A 21,599-nucleotide genomic window follows, 5' to 3' on the forward strand; every position below is an offset into this window, starting at 1 on the left:
TTAGCTTAATTTGAAACCAACATGTGGGGGGGGGAAGAGGAGAAAATATCCTTAAATTATGTATTTCATTAAGCTTTTAGGTTCCCCTTGGTCATTAAGATACTTCAGAAGAGTGTAACAAGGTAGAACTGGTTTCAGTAATTATAGCAATTGTCTTCCACTCTACTGTATAGATCAGACTACACAAAATGGCATTTCCAAGTCCATTCTTTTGTTGCCAAGTCAGGATCTTCAGCAACTGACTAATGGCTACTGTTCACTGTCACTCATTGGAAAATGGCACAGCCAGCACCAGCTTGCAAGTAAACACGGACTTCTTTTTTTCTGTTCTGGTGCAAGCAGCCTGGAAACATCTGTTCTTGCCTTTGCAAACATTCTCTTAAGTCATGGTTTTGTCAATAGAAACCAAAGCGAGTCATTGCAATGAGGTAAATATAACCTTTCATAAATGCTAAAATAAACACATATGGCCTCCTGCAGTCTGACCCAGACCAATGCAAGTCACACATCACTCAACTTGTTGGTGTACAAAAGGTCAAGACTAAGGCCACGCCTTCATCATTTTGTATATTTGGGGTCAAACCAATCAAATCAAGGAAAAATGTATTTACTGTTAATTAATTAATTAGACATTTTTGTATTTTAAACAAATTCAGGTTGTACTGGAGAACCTGTGCTCTATATGCAGTTTCTACTGTTCTGAGAAGCAGTTTTTAAGCACAATGTTTAAATCTACTTTCCAGCTGACGTAATTGGATGTTTTAATGTTGGATAAACTTATAAGACTATTAAAAGTCTGTCTGGTTATGCACACTGTTCCTAGAGGAAGGGCTGAGGACCAGAAGGTTCCTTTTATGGATTGTAAAGAGAATTTGGAGAAAAGCAGTCCCCCATAACTTTTGCTACAGATGCATTCCCATGCTTTCAATCACTGGTGCGCATCGGAATGACGGGCAACAGCTGTAAGAACTTGCACTAGATCTTTGTTACACAGGAACGCCATATTCCATGAGCTGCTCACTTGGAGACATCTCTGCAGCACCCTTGGAGATTTTGCAGAATACCAAGATAGATTTGAAGTACTACCCAGCTTTCCATTGTGCGTCCTCTAGGCTGCTGACCCCTGTCATGATCCAAATGCCTTGAGTAAAGTTGTTGCCTAATACCCTATTCCTGCATGACAACAACCTGGTATACAAAGTATACCTCAAAGAGCAATTTATCTAATTTGAAACAGAAGATTTGCAATCAATACATCAGTGCAATGATCTCCAATACATGCAAAATATCCCAAGGAAAAAGTATTTCACCTTTTTCCCACCAATGCCTAAATGAGAATTTGAAAACAACATCAAACAAAGCAATTTGAAGTTTGCTTGTGAAGGCTCCTCATGGTTTTCAAAAACACAAATGGGTTCAAGATGCTGTTTAAATGAAAACTACTGAAAGAAAAGGGTTATTAAAAATTAAAAACATGGATGCAACCTCCAGCTCAAGAAGTCAGCCACAGACAGTCAGCTGTTAGGGGGTTATTCCATAGGAAATATTATGCTGCACTTGCCCTGTTCTTCTGCACTTTCTCTAACCATCTGCTGTTAGTCAGAGAGGTCCCTAGCCAAATATGCCTGTTTTTGTGTTAGCTTTCCTTTGAAAAGTTGTTCTGAAAGAAAACTCCAGGTCAGTTGTAATGGCAACTGTCAACAGATCATACTTGCAATAGCTGCTTAACTGAAGAATTCAAATTCCCTGCTTGTTACTTCATAATTGTTTCTAATTACACTGAATGCATATTCAGACGTTGTGGGGGGGAGGGGGGGGGAGGAACCCAAACTTTGTGCATCTATCAGTCAGAACATGAATGCATTTTCCTGATAGTAGTAGTTGGTTTCATTCCTCGTTTATTTGTCCCTCAAGAAGAGCTAAGCTATAAAACTTTGTAAGTAGTTTCATAGCACACTTTCAAGATTTTATCTTCCAAGATTTCATATTTAGGTTATTTCTCTGGCTTCAATCAAGTAAAAACTATAATCCTAATTTATTAAAGCATGTCAAAACATGCTTATATGAAATAGCATTTGTTCACTTGACTTTCACAAATTAATTTGAGCATATCGAGAATTAAGTGTTTGTCATAAGAAAATTTCAACAATAATAAAGCCTTATTGCATACAGATGATACTAAAGGACTTAGCATGAGTTCCCTAGAGCTTGCAATTTCAGTAAAACAGCCTCACTTCTCAAACAACCTGTAACCAGACTGTTCCTCACATCGCTCTTACTTGATTTCTTCAAAGAGAGCAGCTAAAATGCTCCTCTGGGTATCAACAAGTACCTCATTCAGAACAAATTAACAGTATCAGCTACTTTTGCATTCTCAGACATATTAGGCTTGTAATAGCAAGCAGTGCAGATTATGAAGCATAATGCGTATCACCGTATCTTGTCATCTTAAGAGTTCTAGAATAAGATAACATTCTAAAATAACCCCAAACCCCACTGACTGGAGCCCATGCTCCAGAGCTCAGTGATCCCTTTCTTGCAAAACAGGGCCTGTTTCACCACCCCATTGCTTCAGTATTATTGTGCTGTAGTTGTGTGGATGGGTCAGACACTGCATCTCCCCAGTTGTGTTGCCAGGAGGCCAGTGCTAGCATTCCAGAAGTAGACAAGCTGGTAGATCAGCAACTGCACGCTAGGATGGAGTAGTATTGGGGGTTTGGATTCTCTTTTATGGAGTGCCCCAGGAAGGTGCATGTGCCACCTTTGAGACTGAAATACATGCCGCCTTTCAGTGATTATTTACCCCACAACAGCCAGGCACACACAGAAAAGCAACGAGGAACTCAAGTGGAGGTTGCCACAGCGCTGCCTGCTGGGACATCTCACTTGATGGAGAAGAGGCTTCACCCTCTAGAAGAATGCATCAATGAAGTTGCCAGGCTCCACCCATCCTCAGCATGCACATCAGACATCACTGCATGCACCTAACATTTTTGCAAGTTACCAGTATCCACAGCCTCAAGCTCAGCTTTACTGGCAAGTGGGAGAGGGGAAAAGAAGGGATTGTAGTTTTCAGCCATCAGTGCTGGCCAGTGAAGCACACACTCCCACATCACAAGAACTCATTTTATATCTGCACAACTGCTTCTCCCACATCTAAGGTCCGTGCTGAAAAATGAAAGGGATCTTGAAATTGAAACAAATTACCCTTTGCAACATGTTTAAAATCCTGCTGAAATTTTTACTTAGAATACATCTTAACCCTGGGAGCAGCTTAAGTTCTCACAACTAAAACTGACTGTGTACTACCATTATAACATGAAAGCTACCAAGAACAAAAGTGAGGAAATGAGTACTGTTCCACTTGACCACTGAGTAAGGAAAATCTAGGGCTGCACCACCCAGCAGCAAGGGCATCCAGAGAATATCTGATCTGACATCGTGAAACACCAATTAGGAAGAGGGTGTCCCCTCTAAAACCCCAAATCAAACATTAAACAAAATAAAACCACAGCTGGTTACAGAAACTTATATAAAAAAGCTGCATGGTGGAGAGAAACTGGAAATACTGCAAAACCAATTTGGTTTTCCAGGCTTTCTGAAAGAAAATACAGAGAAAGTGGGGGGGAGGGGGGGGGGGGGCAGAGGGAAAAAGAATTCATTATATATGGTTTTGGAACGAAATAACTTTACTTTGTGGTTTTGGAACGAAATAACTTTACTTTGCAAATTGCAACAGCTTTGACTTTACATTAGAAACTGCAACTAAATCAAAATATTGTAATCTACTTTTTTTTTTTTTTTTAATTTTGGCTTTTAACTCCTCAAAATCAGCCACAACATGAAACTTCTATCTTCCACGTATTTCCTAATGGAATCTCAGAATACAAGAAGGGTCATGTAAGGTACATACTCTTTAATTCTTGATGCTGGTGATGCAGCATGACATCTATTCCTACTGCAGACTATTATGATTATATTAGAAGGACATTGAGAACAAAATAAAGTATTAAAAGGTTTGAAAATCTTAGACTGAGAAAATCATAGTCTTTATATCCTAAAGCATAAGCTAAAAATGGGGCCATATACCATTTTTCCCATTGGATGTCTATTTGATTTTGCAGATGTAACATTTATAAAGAAGAGAATGTCCCCAAAGTTTTCAGAATTACACATGAAAGAATCTTTCATTTGAAATGAATCAGTTACAAATTCAGGATTCTCAGTCTTTAGACAGACAGCTCACATGACAACTCGGAGAAAAAGTTAGTGGTTTATAGAGCCCTGTCAACAGAGAGCAATACTAGCAAGTAAGTTTCCTTGTTCTTTAATAATTTCTGTTGAGTCTGTGTTTGCTGAGATTCTTCAGGGTCTTATAAACTTAAGCAGTTTGGTCAGATTTTCAAAGCAGTTTTTACATTCAGCCCTTACACTAGAGGGAACAAAGCCAAAGAAAAAGCCTCTGGGCTTATTTTACTCTGTAATGGATAAATAATCCTAATTCTTCCCTAGGCTACTGCTCTGAAATAGTGAGACCACTTTCACTGAAAAATTCTAAGTGGAAAATACTGAGTGAAGCAGTTAAATTTTGATAATCCACTGAAAGGCAAACATTGTAATGGAAGACATTGGGCAACTTTAATTATAGATATCACCATTGCCTCTGCTACAATGGAGCTTCTTTGGAACTGCTGAAATACCAGTACAGTTCTGACTACATTAAAATGTGACTGAAGGTCAATGACTGGTTAAACTGGAATGTTTCTAAGCTATTGTTAAATTATTCAGAATTATTTTAGGAAAGCTGCATAAAAAGTGCAAGAGTGCAGTTTTAGCTTCATCTAAATGCGCATACTGAAAATGGAAAAGGAAATGGGGAAACTGTCCTTTGCAATTGCCTTGCAAAGGGAAAAAATAATATCTTGTGAATCTCCAACCCACAATTAATCCGGCAAGAGAACAGTGCAAGATAGTTCGTGTTTTCACTACTTGTTTCCCCAAACCCTTTTCTGCAAGAGTCAGTGTGAAAGAAAAAGACAAAGAAAGGGACATTATTTTGGGAAAGAATGCAGTTCTTTTGGTTTCTATTGCTTAAAATCAGCAAGAGGAGACTGGCTGATGAGTAAATAATTAACAAAGACCAACAAACCTTTTCTTTTGCTGCAGGATAACTGTTTCCTGATCCCTGTATTTACTTGTTCCTGCATGCGTGTCTGTGGGGCTAAATGGAGCCTCCTCCAGCCATCACTGAGACTTTAGAAACAGGTAAGTCAACACGAAAATGAGCAGCAGCCAGGTGTGCTCAAAGCAGTGAGCAGTGTTATACTGGAGAGGTGGCAGCAAGCTGTGCAGTGTGAAGACTTGCACTGTAATTCCCTTTTCCTCTTTCCTTTTTCTTTTGAGTGTGGTGAATCTAACACTGATGAAAAGCCTTGCTGGTCATGGTCAGGAGCACAGTGTGTATGGCACAGTGCTTTCCCAGCACCTGCAAGACACTGCAGTGTGTTCCCTTCCTAAGGCTCTGACTAGCCAACTATTTGCTATCAACTATTTACTAGAAATGGTGCCAAGATATGTGGTTGCTATATAAACAAAGAAGAATTCTCACTAGAGACTAAAATAAGACCCGTTGACTCATTTTTCACTTATGATCCGTAAGATTTATAGCTATAACACACTGCCAGTGGCAAGGAGCACTCTGTCTTTAAACATTCTTTCCCATGGAGGTTTTACCTTTGCAGAGTGAAGATCACATAGTGCAAAACCACAAACAAAAAAATAGGATGGCAATGGTTTTTGTTGTTTAAAGAAATCTACTGGAGTTAATCGCTAGGTCATTTTGGAAATATCAGAAGAGAACTTTCCCGACTTTGGGCAGAGAACCACTACTAAAGCATCTGCATCAATTTAAGATGCTACTACCCCATCAGCTTTGTCACCCCCTGTCTTTTGGAGATTACCACCCTTAAAATGAGCTGGCAGAGAGACCTTGTCAGTACTCATCATCTGCCTCAGTGCCAAGTCAGCCTGTACAGTTTTTAAAAGGTCCACAATGATACATAAACTAAGATGGATTAGCTTCTGAGCTGAACCAGATGAGGAATGCTCACATGATCCTTTTTGTAGGCCTTTGCTGTGGGAATGGTAATTCCAGCTAAGACAAAGGGTTGTAAACATTGTTCTAGGTAAGAATATTACCATATATTAAAAAAAAAAAAAAAAAAGGCTAAGGAAAAAAAACCTCTGGCACTGGAATTTACCACAACACTGGTTGCTGCAGATATGCCAGAAGGAAGATTACTTCACTGTCCATCTTGCTATTACGCTACTTTTTTTTTTTACTTCTGCTGCTGGCCACTTTTTAAAAAGGACACAGCTAGGTTAGACAAACCATCACATATTGCCATGTCACATCTTCTCCAATGCTCAGTGTTCAACAGGTACACATAAATCACTTCTCTGTGCTGTGAAACATTACTTGCATAGACCTGAATGGGTTCCTCTGTCATCAGATGCTTTAAAAGGACTTTTTGTTCATGAGCAGGTCAGCTATCTCCAAATGTGGATGTAAACTTGAAAACAAAGGAAAGTACCGAGTCTGAACTCTGATTACTCAAGTATATACAAAGAGGCCAACCTGAGTGTTGTGATCTGAGCCTGTATCAATTCTGGACAAGTGACAAACTAATTACTCATCTCCTACAAAAGCAGACTAAGAATGGCAGGAATCTAAGGACATGACATTCTACTATACATCAAGGAAGAAAAGGGAGATAACTGTAAACAAAATAACCAATCTGCTACTGACAACAGTTTCAGAAGTCTCAAATGAGAGACTGTTTAAAACCCATGCTATTAGACAGAGTAACCTTCAGAAAAATTATCCCTTAAGCATATACCAAAAGACATAGGATAAGCTGAACTCCCCTATGAAAATCCAAACCAAAATCAACATAAATCAAAGGCCACAACCTGCAAAGACCAGCATGAATCTCTACGCTCCACAACTATCATACCTACTCCTAACACAGTCAGGCAAGGACAGGACTAGATAAGGAAGAAATACTTTATTTTAACAGGAAAAAAATATTTATCACCTTTAAGATTTCACATATTTTACCCAGCAATAAAACCCGTTCTTTAAATAAGGAACAGAGCCCTGGGAATAGACAGTCTCTTCCTGTCTATAAGTGGTGTTTGTCTTCAGCATTGAAGTACAAAAATAACAAAAGAAAAAAAAAAGTGCTGCAAAACCAGTAAATAAATAGCCAGTGTTAAGTCTGATGAAAGATTGACTCAGAAGACTGCTTTTGGCCTGAATAGAAATATATGCTTTCATCCTGTTTTGACTATACTTATACATTTACCTAGCATAATTGAATGTAGTTAATATTGCAGGAGCCTTCAAGCAGCGTACATTTCCCTCATTAGTGTGTTTAAAGCCTTAATGATATCTCCTGTGCTGCAGAAAAGTCCAATGTAGGCTTTAAAAGTGACTGGCAAGTTTCAACCGGATAAAAACAGGAGAAGGGAAGGCAAAATGTAGTAAACTTCTGATCTTGTTTTCTTCCCTTCCTAAACAAGGGAAATTTTGCAGAATTATAGAAGAAAGGCAAAAAAAAAAAAGTGAGGGTAAAACAAGCCAAAAAAGACAACCTCCATAGCTGATCTTACAGTAACTCAAAGAAACACGTAAGGAAACAGGGAGTGGGAAGAAAGAGTGAATGCCCTTTTGCATACCTGCAACACACTAAGACTTAGTGCTACACAAACTCCTTCTGACATAAACAAGTACATACACATAGAGTATTGTCAAATCAGCATCTTCCTACACCTGCAGCAAAACCACCTTTTTGTAGTCTCATTATGCAGCATTTTTCCCCCCTTGAAGTCTCAATAGACTTGACAGGAAAGTCTTGCACGTAAGAAACACAATGTCACAATATACCATTAACTAAGTACATGCAAAGGTTTAGGGTTTTATTGTATGTTTTTTTGGGTTTTGTTATTGACTAATTTTGACCATTTTCCAGGAACAGAAATTTCACAGGCTGGTTTAGTTTCAAAAGCAGTATAATCATGTACAGCTGTATTCAGTACTTTTTCACTGCCTTGAACAATCAGAGTTGCACACATTATCAGCCACTATCATTAGTGCTGCAAAGTACCTAATCCATCTGGTGTTCTGGTGTCTACCTAGGAGCAGGTATTGAACCTATTATGGCTGCAGTATAATAGCATAAAGAAAGAGCAATAAAAATGAACAAAAAAAATGCAGCAACCTTAGTAGTTCCTTGATACCAGATCGTCTTTTTGTTTGTGTTTCCTCGTGGTTTTGTAAACCTAAAGGCATGGAGAGTGGAGAATTAAAAATGTAAATTTCATCAACGTGCAGTTTTGCAGTCTTCACAGGGAAACAGGTAACAGGATACCATGGTGATTGCAGCACTGCAGCCCATTAATAAACCAGAGAAAGACTCGGGGAGAGATTCAAACACTCAGATCCATGCTGTAAAATAGTTCACTTCATAATAAATCCAGTAAAAGATAAGACGACTGTGCAACTCAGTATCAGCTGTGGTCTCAACCTAGTGATTCCATTATACCACGTCTTGACAGGGGACGAAAGAAGAGGAAACTTGTTTTTAAGCCTCCTTATGATCAATTGAATGGCTTTTGCACTGTCAAGGTTAATGGCCTGTAGCATCTGAAAAGAGGCAACCCATGTCTGGAAAAGAGAAAATGGAAAGTTTTTATTCTTGTATCCCATCTGTGTGCAACCCATCTGTTGTCCACCATCACTGCTAGCCCTTCCTACAGGAGGGATCAGACTGTTTTATTTGTTATCTTACCTGGATATGTTACAAATATTAGTGTTTGCTTACTCAATTAGAGATTCATCAATCTTAAGCAAACAAATTCACATGACCTACCTGGACAACAACATGTTAGCCAGTTGAAATAGCAGCCTCACAAGAAGTGTGGCTTTCTCCAAGTCCAAGTAGGTCTGACCACCATTACTGGGAATATGCTGACCTCTTGGAGGAGACCCTCCTCCAACCACAACACAGCAAACCTTCTTCAAACAACAAACCATCTCAGCAACTGCTCAAAGACAATAAAATGAGTGTTGAGGTTCACCTCTTTAACAGAGGCTCTTTCCAAGTCAGCCAAAAAGATTACCCTTAAGCTAATTGGACTTAATTATAGTCAGTGTTTTTAGATTGCTTGCTTGTAAGCTGTACCGTGTCACTCCAAACTGTTGTTCTTGGTACCTTCCTAAACCTTCAGATATTCATCTTTATCAAATACTTCAAAGTGTGAGAAGAGACCATGTGAGGTACAGAAAAGTAAAGGTTCCTATTTAAGGGAATATTCCCAATGTGAACGGAACATTAATTAAAATACTTAGGTAAATACATGCTCACAGCCCACTGAAATAAATGAGACAGAAGAATGTGCATAGAAGTAGGTAAATGCTAACATCTTTTTAGCAGCAACAGTCATTAGAGGCACATGACAGGTGTTCAAAGTAGGTACAAATGACCTTTCTTATCTTGCAGGAGAGAGATTTCACTGTTTCCTGTTTTGAATTGGAATTACAAACAAAAATTACAAACAAGAGAAAATAATCTTCAAAACACATTCAATTAAATCTGCTGATAATAACTTTACTTCTCCAGGGTTCTTTTTAAATACTTTATAATACTTACTTTTTAAAAATAGAAAATTCCTTGAACTGAGGTGGGGGAAGAACTTTTCAATAAACCTTTTTCCCTCTACATTTCTAAAGCTTCTTTTAAGAACAAACAAACAAATGCTCCCACCACAACTATTTGAACTAACAGATAAACCAAATCCCAGACTTTGCCATCAATTCTGAAGCACTATCATTCACTAATGATAATGTTCATCTGGAAATTCCCAACATACTCCTTTACGTTCGTTAAGGTGACAAAGCACTTCCTAAATGATTTGCCCTTGTGAACACAGGAATTCTGTAGCAAAGCCAAACCTGGAGCTCAGAGCTCCTAAATCCCAACCTAGAGCCCTAACTGCAAAAACAGACTTCATCTCACTGGGATCCAGAGGACCATGTGGTTCACAGTATCCACTAATATGTCAAGTTTTCTTTAAGGCTAACCAAAGCCAAAGTTTGATTAATTTTACAGTAAATACCAGTGATCATTTGACATTAGGTTTGTGCTATTAGCTGCAGGATATGGGGAATAAGGGAAAATTTGCTGTAGATGCTTAAAAAGACATACACAGTCTGAAAGAAATGACCCTCTCAATATTTATTATTTTAATTTCAAAGTGCCTGTTGCAAGCATATGCACTGCTACTTTAAAACACTTAAACAAAACTGGATTTAATTGTTCAGAAATAAATTAACCAGCAAGCTTTGAAAGGGAAATTAAAAAAAAGAAAAGAAAACAGAAATCCAGAACTAAAAGCTATTTTAACAGGTGAAGAAGGAAAAGTAGTTACATACACATTGACCAAGCTAGAAAGGTATCCTAGTGTGTCCAGATGGCATGGAGGCACACTGGGGAAGGAAAGAAGATACATCATCATGGTTGTTAAGCTTAGGAGCTCCTAGGCTGTGCTCCAGCAGAGCCCAGTGAGAACCATGAGGTCAAAACAAGGATAAGAGCCCTTGCTTGGCTCCCTGGCAGAGACTGGCAGTGGAAAATCTCTTAGGCATCTGGGCTCACATGGCTGTGCAGCATCACCCACAAATATGCAGTCAAAAACATTTAATATTAAACAGTTAACTGCTATACAGCCAAACACATTCCCTGCTAGCGTAAATCCCTTTCCATAATGACACTGTACCAGCCAAGACTTTAGAACAACTATGAGCTAGCAGCTGTAAAAAACTGCTAGGCAAAAAAGTGAATCTTAATTCACTGCTTGGACACCTTTTCACTTACCCTCATGAAGCACAGAGTGATTTTTGGAAGAACTAAATATTCTTAGCTCGGTGAGACTGAACCTGGTTGTACATGTGGCAGAATTAGCGCTTGCTTGAATTTGTTCTACAAAGTCAGGAAGGGAGGGAGGGAGGAAACAACTTCACAGATATGCATCACAAAGACCTGGATGTTACCAGGCATGGCCTGCTGTCAGGTGTGCTGGCTTGGCTGCATTAGGAACTGAAATGTCACCATGGTATGTACAGAAAGACAGGTTTTGTGAAGCTCCCATAATAAGGTATGGCACTATTGATATCCACAAAGCTCTAGTGAGGACTAGAGATTCATCATCTCCCCAGATCACAGAAAGACACCAAATCAATATGTGTGCATCTGTCTGCATCCATAAATATAGGCAAATACCCACACATGCAAGTGTAACTAATCCTGTGACATGTTTGATGTGGAAGCGTTGTGCTGGTCATCTTCCATGCCCTATGCAAGCACCACAAAACCTAAGATGAAACAAGAGGAAGGGATAGGATAATGAAAACAGGTATCTAAAAAGACTGAGTCAGTGAACACATTTAAAGCACGTTCCTTCCCTCTGCCTCCACAAACCCCAGTTTGCTGTTAAAGCTAAATATCACAATCAGATTAGTAGCACACACTGGAACACCACAACTGCACAAACCCATCCCTCTGAACAGTCATTTTAAAGGGTGGGAAAACAAAGACCTCTTAATATATATTTTATGATTTTTTTTCTCATTTGTTTGAATCATTTTCCAAATATTGACTCACTCACTGTCATAGTCTGTGTCACTAGTGGTCCAAACCATGTGCTAATGCAAAGGTGAGCCTCCAAAGCAGCACATTCGTCATCTGTTTACAAAATGAGTTCACCACACATTGCAACAACGTTTTGGAAAGAAACTAAGAAATTCACATGGAAGGCTGCTGCTGATGGCATTGACACAACTGGAAATACTTCTAGGACATTTAATTTGAAGGAAAAAAAAAAAAAAACAAACCAACATTTCTAAACCAAACAACAAAGGGTACAGGCTCAGGACAGCACATAGATGCATCTTTTCACAACTGTACACAACTCTTCATTCCCTATTTTCATATGATGTCTCCAAATGAGTGTTTGAGAGTGGATTTTTCAAAACAAAATGCATATTTGTGAGAGAGGGACTAAAGAAGCAGCCCAGTCCATAAACTAGAACAGTCTGTATTTGGATACACAACTGAGTTACCACTGTTTACTGAATGACAGCATGTCAGGGGGGCTGCTGCACACAGGCTAGGCCTGTACTCTAAAAACCAAGGCAAGATGCATCAAGTAAGACCTTGCACAAGACACCCAAGTGACCCTTTACTTGCAGAAGGCCAAGAACACATAGTCAGCTCCTGAGGCACTGCTCTGAGCTGTTTGAAGCCAGCTGTGCATCCCAGCCTGCTCTGGAGATGCATACTCACTACACATATGGTCATCTGAAGTTACTGAAGGTACAAATTCATGCTGGCTGAGGGCCCAACCCAAAATTCACAGACCACAGGATGGTTGAGATTGGAAGGGACAGCCAGGGGGAATCTTGTATCAAATCTGGATAGATTTTTTAACAGAGCAATATACACAGATGCCTTTCTTGCCAGTACTGTATCCCCTAATAAGAGACCAGAAAGAATGATGCAGGGTTGTGGCAGCTGTCCTGGACCACAGCTGAACAAGACACAGAAAATATGCTGCTTCCTATTTGGTGGTTGTATTTTATCTGTTTAATGCCACAGGTAGGCCTGAGCTTTATAGATTTAACAAAATAAAGATAAAACCAATATCTTACTGTAACAGGAAAATTCTACGTGTGAAAAGAATAATCTTGTCCTACACAGATGAACTAGGAGAGGGGGAAGGGGAAGGATAGACAAGCAAAAAGACAATAAAACTAAGGCAACTCACTTTTCTTTCAGGAGGGATACAAGGAATTTATACTCCCATGTTATATCAACTCCCTCGCTACATTTCTGTTACTTTTACTACTTCATTAGCATTTGTTATTAATCCACTGTTACTTTTTCCACTGTAACAGGAAAGGTCCTGATGAGAAAACAGTGATGTTTTCTTACAGCTATTAGAATTAGTGTAGATTTTTATATTAAAAAAAAAAATCACCCTCCTCCAGCTGGTTGGCATGCAGTTACAACAATTTGTTCTGGATCAGCTACAAGTTTCCACTTGTGATAGCCACATGAATGCTGGCAGAGCATTGACCCCAGCAGCCTGGCAAACCTTGACCAGCCAGTACATTGCCTTAGGGCTCACTGATCCACATTTTAATCAACTACAACTTCTGAGTTGGTTAAATTATGTAGCAGGTAATACCTCTGTTCACATTGCTCCATCTTAACATTCTGCTCCTACATTTTAAACAGCACACTTTAATGATTCTCAAGTACTAATTCAAAAACAAATTTTCAATGCAGAAATTAAAAACAATTTGAAAACAGATTATGTATCATTATCCTGCCTGGGAGGAACAAACATCGTAAACCTATCTCACTCAACACAGGAATGCAGTTAAAAATGGTCTTGGTGCTCTTAAAAGGAAACTTCTATTCAAGGGATGACTTATCATAGCTGTGAGAAAAAACCCTATCATTTCCTGCAGCACAGCCCTGCATAGAATGCTGCCTGAGGTTTCTATGGTTAACCTAAATTGAAATCAATTCCATATTTTTGGCATCTGTCTATAAGCTAATTTTCATCTTTTCTTCTCTGACTATAATTAAAAACACAGGGAAAAGGCTTCACACGCCTCAAGTATGAAGGTACATTGAAGTAGACATTTTTTGCTTTTAAATGACTACAATGCTCACCTTAATCAAGTCAAAATTAAGTGAGAAAGTCAAATGCCATTATTGCCTGTGATTATACAGTAAAAATAAATACACCCCATGCCTACAGGGGAATAACTCTGCATGTGAGATTTGGTTGCTTGTTCTAAAAGGAAGTGAACCTTAATGCATGTTGGACCTGTGGTCACCATACACTTCTCTTGCAAGAATTGATGATTAGTAACTCTGAAACAGTAGAAGATAGGAATGAACCTAAAGGCTTTTTACAGCAATAACCCAAAGATATTCATAGTAAAGTCATGAAATTAAATATCAAAGGGAAACATAATTGCATAAAGTAAAGAGGATTTTGGGTTTTGATCACATGCAAAATCTACTTTGACTACATAATGAGTGAGCAGATAGATTCAATGTGTGAGAAGTGTACAAGTAGTCTAGGTTTCTCTGAGTGTGGAGACAGGACACAAAATGATTCCAAAAGAGCGTTCTCAGCAAATTAAAACCACTCTGAATCCATAAAGGTCTGCCGATGACTTCCCAGCAAGCAGCCAGCATGTGCACAATCCCAGATTAAGGTGATCCTTCTTACAAGCACTCAAAAGGCATGACATCACATTATAGACAGCTTTAATAACAGCTCAGAGTTCACTGAATCATCACCTTATCCACTTCTATCTATCAAGTACATCCACTGCTTGCAACCTTTCACAAGTTCCATTTCCATTTAGTCTTTCAATTAAAACATGTATGCATTACAGTAAAAGCAGCAAAACAAACATGGAATATAAACTACTTCTACACTCCACTTTTAGAATTAGTCCTGCACATCCTGCGGCTTAGTGATGTGTTGTTAACATTTCATTGTTACAATGGCTACACTGTGGTGAGTAATTCCTCTTTCTGGAATTCTGGGTTAGATAACTCACATTTCACCCCTGGGGGACAAAGTACAATCTTGGTTTTGGAAATGCCCTGGTGGGGAGAAGGAGGGAAGTGTGGTGGATTTTCCCAAGGCCGGTTCAGACCCACCAGTATCACTCCCTTTCCCATCCTTTTCACCCTTAAAGACTGGTACTTCTAAGCTAAAAACAAACAAGAAGTAGGCTTTGAGTTGAAATAATAAGTATATGGTATGTCTAGACTGAAAGGGATCAGCCTAGCTTTCTGAATAGCACTAATTCCAATGCCAATTCTATAACCACTCATTAGTAGATGATATGGGGAAGGAATGTTTAAAGTAAGGTAGGGGGATCTATTCTGTATTTTGAATTCTCTCTACCAAATATAAACCCTCACTTAAAGTTAGGGTTTGAGTAATAAAAAAAAAAAATCTAACAAAAAAAACCCCACAAAACCAGAAGCAACTCTATTACAAGTCTTAACATGACATTTATTCAGTCAATATGAGAAGAAAGAATTCTATTACTAGGAGAGTGCTTTTCTCACTCTTACCTTTCAATTATTATTCACGTACACCCAAAATTGCATCTGAATAAATTCCACTGGCTTTCATTAAATACCAATCAGCTTTATTTATTTTTATATAGAATCCTTAGTGTGCAGGATAGCCAAAAACTTGAGAGAGAAAAAAGATCTTCAAGAAAACAAGAGAGAAAAAAGATCTTCTAGTTAAAAGTGGAAGGACCCATGAAGAGAAGGCTGCTTATCTTCAGTAAGTGAAAAGCAATGACTGGAAGAAAGGGAACAAAGTGGAAAGCATGAAATAATAATGCTCAGAGATTGCAGCTGTGTGAGAAGACCCTGGAACTAGCAGATAAAAGCATGTAAGATGAAGCAAATTAATTTGAACTGGATTCAAATGCAACAGTGCACATAGGTGAAACTGTTAATTTTGTTAGAGACAGGGGTAGGAGTTAAATTATCGCATCTGTCACAGGCTTTCTGGTTAGTGGTGGGGATGTCAGTCTTTTGTCTCAGTTCCTCAACCACAAAGCAGGGTGTTGTGCACAAACAGTTCAGGGGACAGTCAGGTCATAAGGGCAAGATATCAACCTACACAGACAACCATACCTAGGAGAACCCAGATGAAAAGAAAAGGAAAGAGAGAGTGGTTGTAGTGACCTGACCTACCTGAATTTTCAAGACGAACACAAATGTTACAGAGCATGACAGATGGATGCACAACAAGAAAGAGAAAAACGTGTGACCATTAAAATCTGGAGAGAAAGAAAACATTTGCTAAATAAGATGGGTGACGATGCACAGACAGATATTTTCAGATGATGAGGCTGCTAATATCAAAAGCAGAGTGAATATCTGAATGTACCCTCAAAGGAATGCTGTCCAGTTTCAGGAGGGTACACTCTATTCCTATCAAATATAGAAGAGAAAACATGGGAAAGTTACAGACAGGAAGAAATAGGGTTCTTTGCTCAGGGTGGAAGAAGAGAATGGGTGAGGATTCCTTCAAACAGAGAAAATGGGGGAAAGGCCCTTATCACCCAACAACTTCAGCCTGAAGAGCTTGCACACTGGGATTCTTACTTTCAGTTTGGAAGGTGACCCGTACAAGTCGTTATTAAATACGATACAGGTAGTCACAACATGAACCTCATGTACCAAGAGAAGCAAGCAAAGGAGACAAGCAGTCTGCAAACAGATGGGTTGGTTGCAGGCAGGATGAGAGGGGCAGAAGAGACAGACAGCTCATCAGAGATTAAATTTTCCCTGAGGGCACAAGCAACCCCCCTGAATACATGTGAGTTTACATGAGCAGGTTTGAGCATCGAAAGGGGCCAGGATGGCACTGAGGCAGCATGCAGTCACAATGACAGTATTTCCTTGTAAACTGTTGAGGAACTGCTGTAAATCTTTACTATCCCTCTGGTCATTTCTCCCTCATTATTTGTTCTAGCCAGTATGTGAAAAAGAGCTTTTCAATATATAAGCATGTAACCAAATCAGATGTGTAAGTTGGAGTTAGTGAGGACTTCATTCTTTGCTATTTATTATGTTCAGAGTGACAAGTATGACAGAGAAACATATATTAGCTGCAGGAGGCATGTCTCTGTCCCAGGCAGCCTGCTTCTGGCCCTAGAAGGTCTAAAAGCACAAAATGGACAATGGGTGGGAGAGAACAAGTAATACTGTCCTTGTGCTTCCTTGAGAACCAAGGAAGAGATCCAGCAATCACTTTTCCCAGGATTTCACAGGAGGTCAGTAGCAAAAGTGAATATTGAAATCTTCTCTCTTCAGCATCCATCTAGTGTTGCAGTCACAAGGGCAGGAGTCTTTGAATACATATATTGAGTTTATACAACCTTAACTCACATGAGCCATATTGTAATTTTTCCCTCTCTATTTCCAGTCCCCTTGCAGCTACTTTTGGTCTGAGGTCATATTAGTGGTACTACTGACTCCATCCATGAAGCCAACCTTTTAATCTACTTACAGTTCTATTGGTGAAATTACTGAAGTCTGTCACTAAAATTTGCTTGATCATCTCTGGTGTGGAGACCACCACAAACATCTGGCGACCAATGTAGTATCTGCAGATAAAGAAAGAAGTCATTTTAGCAGATAATGACCACCAGAGAACTGTCTCCTTCCCCAAAATACTGCTTTTGCCTTGAAAATACTTGCCATGAACAAATATCACAGAAAAATATATGCCCTTGGGTAAAGCAGTACCTTTCCCCACAACTCTCAACTATTAAATTAAGATGCATGGTCTTGGAATTTAAAGGAAACGGCTTAAATCTTCTCACTGATGAATCAATACTCAGCCAATGTCTTCATGTAAAGGTTTGCTCACTGCATCTTCACTATGAATTCTGTACAAAGTGGCATAGTATCAGTAAAACCAAACTACAGAGGGACAACACATTAGAAACCAACTACTCAACAAATCATGAAAGACCTAAAAAATCGATTATTCTGAGTTAGCCACATGAAATGCCTTTCTGTGAAAGCCCTGCCTGCAAGAAGCCTTTCCAGAAGTGCCCCCAGCACGGCTGCAGTACAGGTACACTTCCACTGTTTCTATTAGCACTGGAACTGAGTGCATCTTGGGCCCCAGGTTCTGTATTACCACAAACTGTCTAAATCAGAACCTTACATAAGACCAATGGAAATAAAGAGTGTATCTCCCTGCTCCCAGTTTAATCTGATTTTGTGGATCCAGGGTCTATCCTTCAGGGACTTCACATCCTTGCAGACGCCACAGACATACTAGGATCCACCACAACCCCACAACTCCTTGGGGTACTCCTTTCTTCAGCAGCTTCTCCCTGAAAGCCCACAAACACTTCATGCTTGGCTGCTTTTGCAGGAGGAGGAAGAACCACCAAGCAGAGGCTGTGTGCAGTCCCTGCATTTGATGATTGCTGGACTAGAAAGACTTCGCAGGCAGTGCTGTCTTTGTTCTGCCAAGGAAGAGGAAGCTGAAGGCAGGCACAGGAGGGCCAGGCAGCTCAGAGCAGAACACAAGAGCAGTATCACAGATGCTGCAATACCGTGGTAATACTGATGCCAAATCATTTTGTTATGATATAGCTTAGTATCAATACATTGCTTATCACCTGTCTACATTGCAGCAACAGAAAAGGCAAGCAAACCCTGGGCTGAATTAAATTTAGTAACTGGAGGTTCCCATGGCAATGAAGCTGCAGCAGCACTGCTTTCACTGAGGGCAAACAAATCAAGACAACTATCTTGATTCCAAAGCAGAATTTCACAGTCCACCTTGACCCCTATAACACCCAAAACTCATAGCAAATAAACATCAAAGAAGAAGAAAATAATTTTCTTCAGGAAGGAAGAAATCTTCTTTTCTCTGATGGGTTTCCAGAAGGGACTGTTACTCCCCAGATCCAACCCATAGGCTTGACTTGAAACTTAGATACAGGTGGTTATGTTCCATTTAAAAAAAAAAAAAAAAAACCAAACCTTTTTCATCCCTCCCAGTTTGCTAAACTACAGCAAAGTAGTTTATCTGGTAATGGTAAAACTTTTCTTCAGAATCTTAGTAAGTGCATAAGAAAGATGTGAGGCCTCATTTTAAAGAATGCTTTGAAAATGGTCTTCAGCAAAAGAGGATCATGCCCTATGTGCCCCTTCCATGTGTAGTTTGTACAATTTGTCTGGCATTAGAGAGGCAAAGATCTCAAGGTGAAGACCTGTGCTGCCCCAAATCTACCCAGGATGATCAGGCATAAATACTGATCTCTCGCATTAACAACTTTTCTCTTCCCCTCTCCAAATTTATCAAGTCCTTTTCTCATTTAATGGCTAGTGACTGATTGTCCTCCAACACACAGCTCTTCACAGGGATCAAATCCTAAACACTAGATTCCAAATCTGAATCAAAGGCTGATTATGTCTACCCAGAAAGCTTAATTCTGACCACCAAGAGGCACCACATCATGCAAAATCACCTGTGAGAGGTGCTTCTAGTTTATTTCAAACTTGGCAAGTGCAGGACTTCAGCTCCAGTCCACTGGAATAACAGGATGGTACTCGTGGTCAGAGTCCTTGTGTCACAGTGTATTTTGTGCTTGAAAGCATTCAGGACTAAAATCTGGGACAAGAGCATCTCCTACTCAAGCTGCTTTTATGAGAAAGTGACTCACAAGCCAAGCTTATGCAAACAAATCTATTCAACATCCTTCAATTCAAACTGGTCACCTGAACTCCCAGTTCTGCTTCCACAGTTAAGCAGTTTCTTTTCTACATACTCTTCTTTAACTTTCTATCTATAGGCATCTGTTTTTCTTTTCATTATAAATAAGTGCAGAGAGGAAAGGAAAAATTCTCCTAAAACTAATGCATTGAAAATACTGAAAACATATTTTAAGTTAATTTTTAATCAAAGTTCTGTCTGAATTTAAGGAATGACTGCTGTAAAAGCAGCACACAAACTACCATTTTTATTGTATCCCAAACAGCAAAAGTTCTTTTTCTGGCTTTTTCTTATTCTCCTACTCTTTTTATGTAATTTTTTTAATCTTTTCTAGGAATCAAAAAGAGGGTGTGTATGGACATTCTTTGAAAGTTAAAATCCAAGGTTAGGAGCATGACTTCCATGATATTCCCCTGAAGTTAAGGACTAGAACTCAGCATGAAGCAAAATCATCTGAGCTCTTTCATTTAATTAACACAAGTCCAGAACCTGCAATGCCACCAGAAAGATGCTTATCTGAGTTTTAGCATATTGAAAATCCTTTGCAGGATTGAGGCCTCAGCCACAAACAAAGAAGGTACCTCCCAAGCAGATTTGATTTTATGGGGTTTTGTTCACTTTTTCCAAAATGGCAAACAAAAGATAAAATCCTCCTGAACAATAATCTATTCTTCCCAAGTAAATAACACATTCACCCCTGCCATGTAACTTCATTTTGGTTCTGTATTACTACACGAGGATATCACCAGTCTCACACAGACTTAGATTTATTGTTGAACAAAACCCGATATTCTTGTCAGATTTTAATAAATAAGAGTTTGAGAAAAACAAAAGCCTTCTGGCAAGTGCATTACAAATGGGTTCATGAATAATTTAGGACAGCACTTTTTATTAACTTTCCCTAGGTTAATCTTTTCACATGGCATGCCCACACACAAAAATCCTACCTTTAACTACAGTGGTACCACTACACGGCTTCAGCCAACCCTTTGTAATATTTTCTGGTAAGACATTCAGGCTATAATACAAATTCTCAGGACTATCTAGTGCACTTCTGCAGAGAAACAAGAATGCATGAATGTGACACAGCAGTCTCAGTCTCAGCTACTCTGTCTATATGGGCAATCTGTTGTCATACTGGTAAAAATAAATTTCATGACCCACAGGAGTGTAAATTTTCTGTGTAGATGAGGCCTCAGTTATTGAAGTTATGCTGTTGGTGTCATTTCTATTAAATTTCAGTATAAACTACAGCCCTCCAAAATAGAGAAGAAAAAAACAAAATCTTTGCTTTTAGACCAGCAGCTTTAGCTGCATTGGAAATTGAGAAAGGAAAGATCTGGTATCAGTACAACAGCATGAGGATAGTGTTAGCTTCCTCCAGCACAGGCAAGGGCAGATGACAAGCAATCAATCCATCAGGTTGCCAGTGCAGAAGCAAGTACATATGTGCTGCACCATCTCCGGAAGGGCCAGGCAAAAATTTCAATGGAGGGCATAGATCTACTTTCAGAAGTTGCAGAAAAGACAAGTTGCCATCCAGTGTGCTTATCAAAGGGCTTGCATGTCAGGGGGTGGTTGTGTTATAGGATATTGAGCAAAGGATGCTGCATCCAGAGTGTTTTAATAACTGAAGATGCTAAAAACACTCTAAGCATTCAACTCCAGCAGTTTGGTTTCCAAGAACAGACAAGCACCACTCTTGCAGTAATTAATGAAAAGGAAAGAGACTTCTGCATGTATTCAGGTTTCACCCAAGATGTTTAGTCATTTAGTAAATGTGTCTTTTATCTGAAAGAACAACCATCAATTCAGCAACGATTTCTGCTGGTTGGCATTTGCATGCCAGAGATGTGACGGCCCAGGTGTCTCGATGTGCACCCGGTGCCTTCAATGGTCATGATCACAAAAGTTATCTCACGGAGGTAAAAGATGCTTGCTAGGTCCAATTATGAGCTGTGACAGAAGCACTAAGAGCTACAATGAACTGCTCAGTCCCTCCTGCGACAGCCAAGCACCATCTCCAATGTTTTTCAGGGACCTCCCAGAAACACAAATTTTTGTTCTCAGCTGACATAGCAGATCAATCAACGACTTTTAATTTGAAGTGCCAAGCTAGCATTATCGTCTTTGTGCCACCAAGATCATTCTGGCAACATGTATGGTCATCTGTTGCC

At 39.3% G+C, this 21,599-nt stretch overlaps 1 protein-coding gene across 1 annotated transcript in view; it reads right to left on the reverse strand.

The window, feature by feature from the left end:
* TBXAS1 (thromboxane A synthase 1) overlaps positions 1 to 21,599 on the reverse strand; it is a 222,765-nt gene that overhangs the window by 102,116 nt on the left and 99,050 nt on the right. The window contains exon 4 of the mRNA XM_054386528.1: positions 17,194 to 17,290. Coding sequence (XP_054242503.1) covers positions 17,194 to 17,290 — 97 coding nt within the window. The remainder of the gene's footprint in view (positions 1 to 17,193; positions 17,291 to 21,599) is intronic.

Source organism: Indicator indicator, chromosome 14 (assembly GCF_027791375.1).
Source record: "Indicator indicator isolate 239-I01 chromosome 14, UM_Iind_1.1, whole genome shotgun sequence".
Classification (NCBI taxonomy): domain Eukaryota; kingdom Metazoa; phylum Chordata; class Aves; order Piciformes; family Indicatoridae; genus Indicator; species Indicator indicator.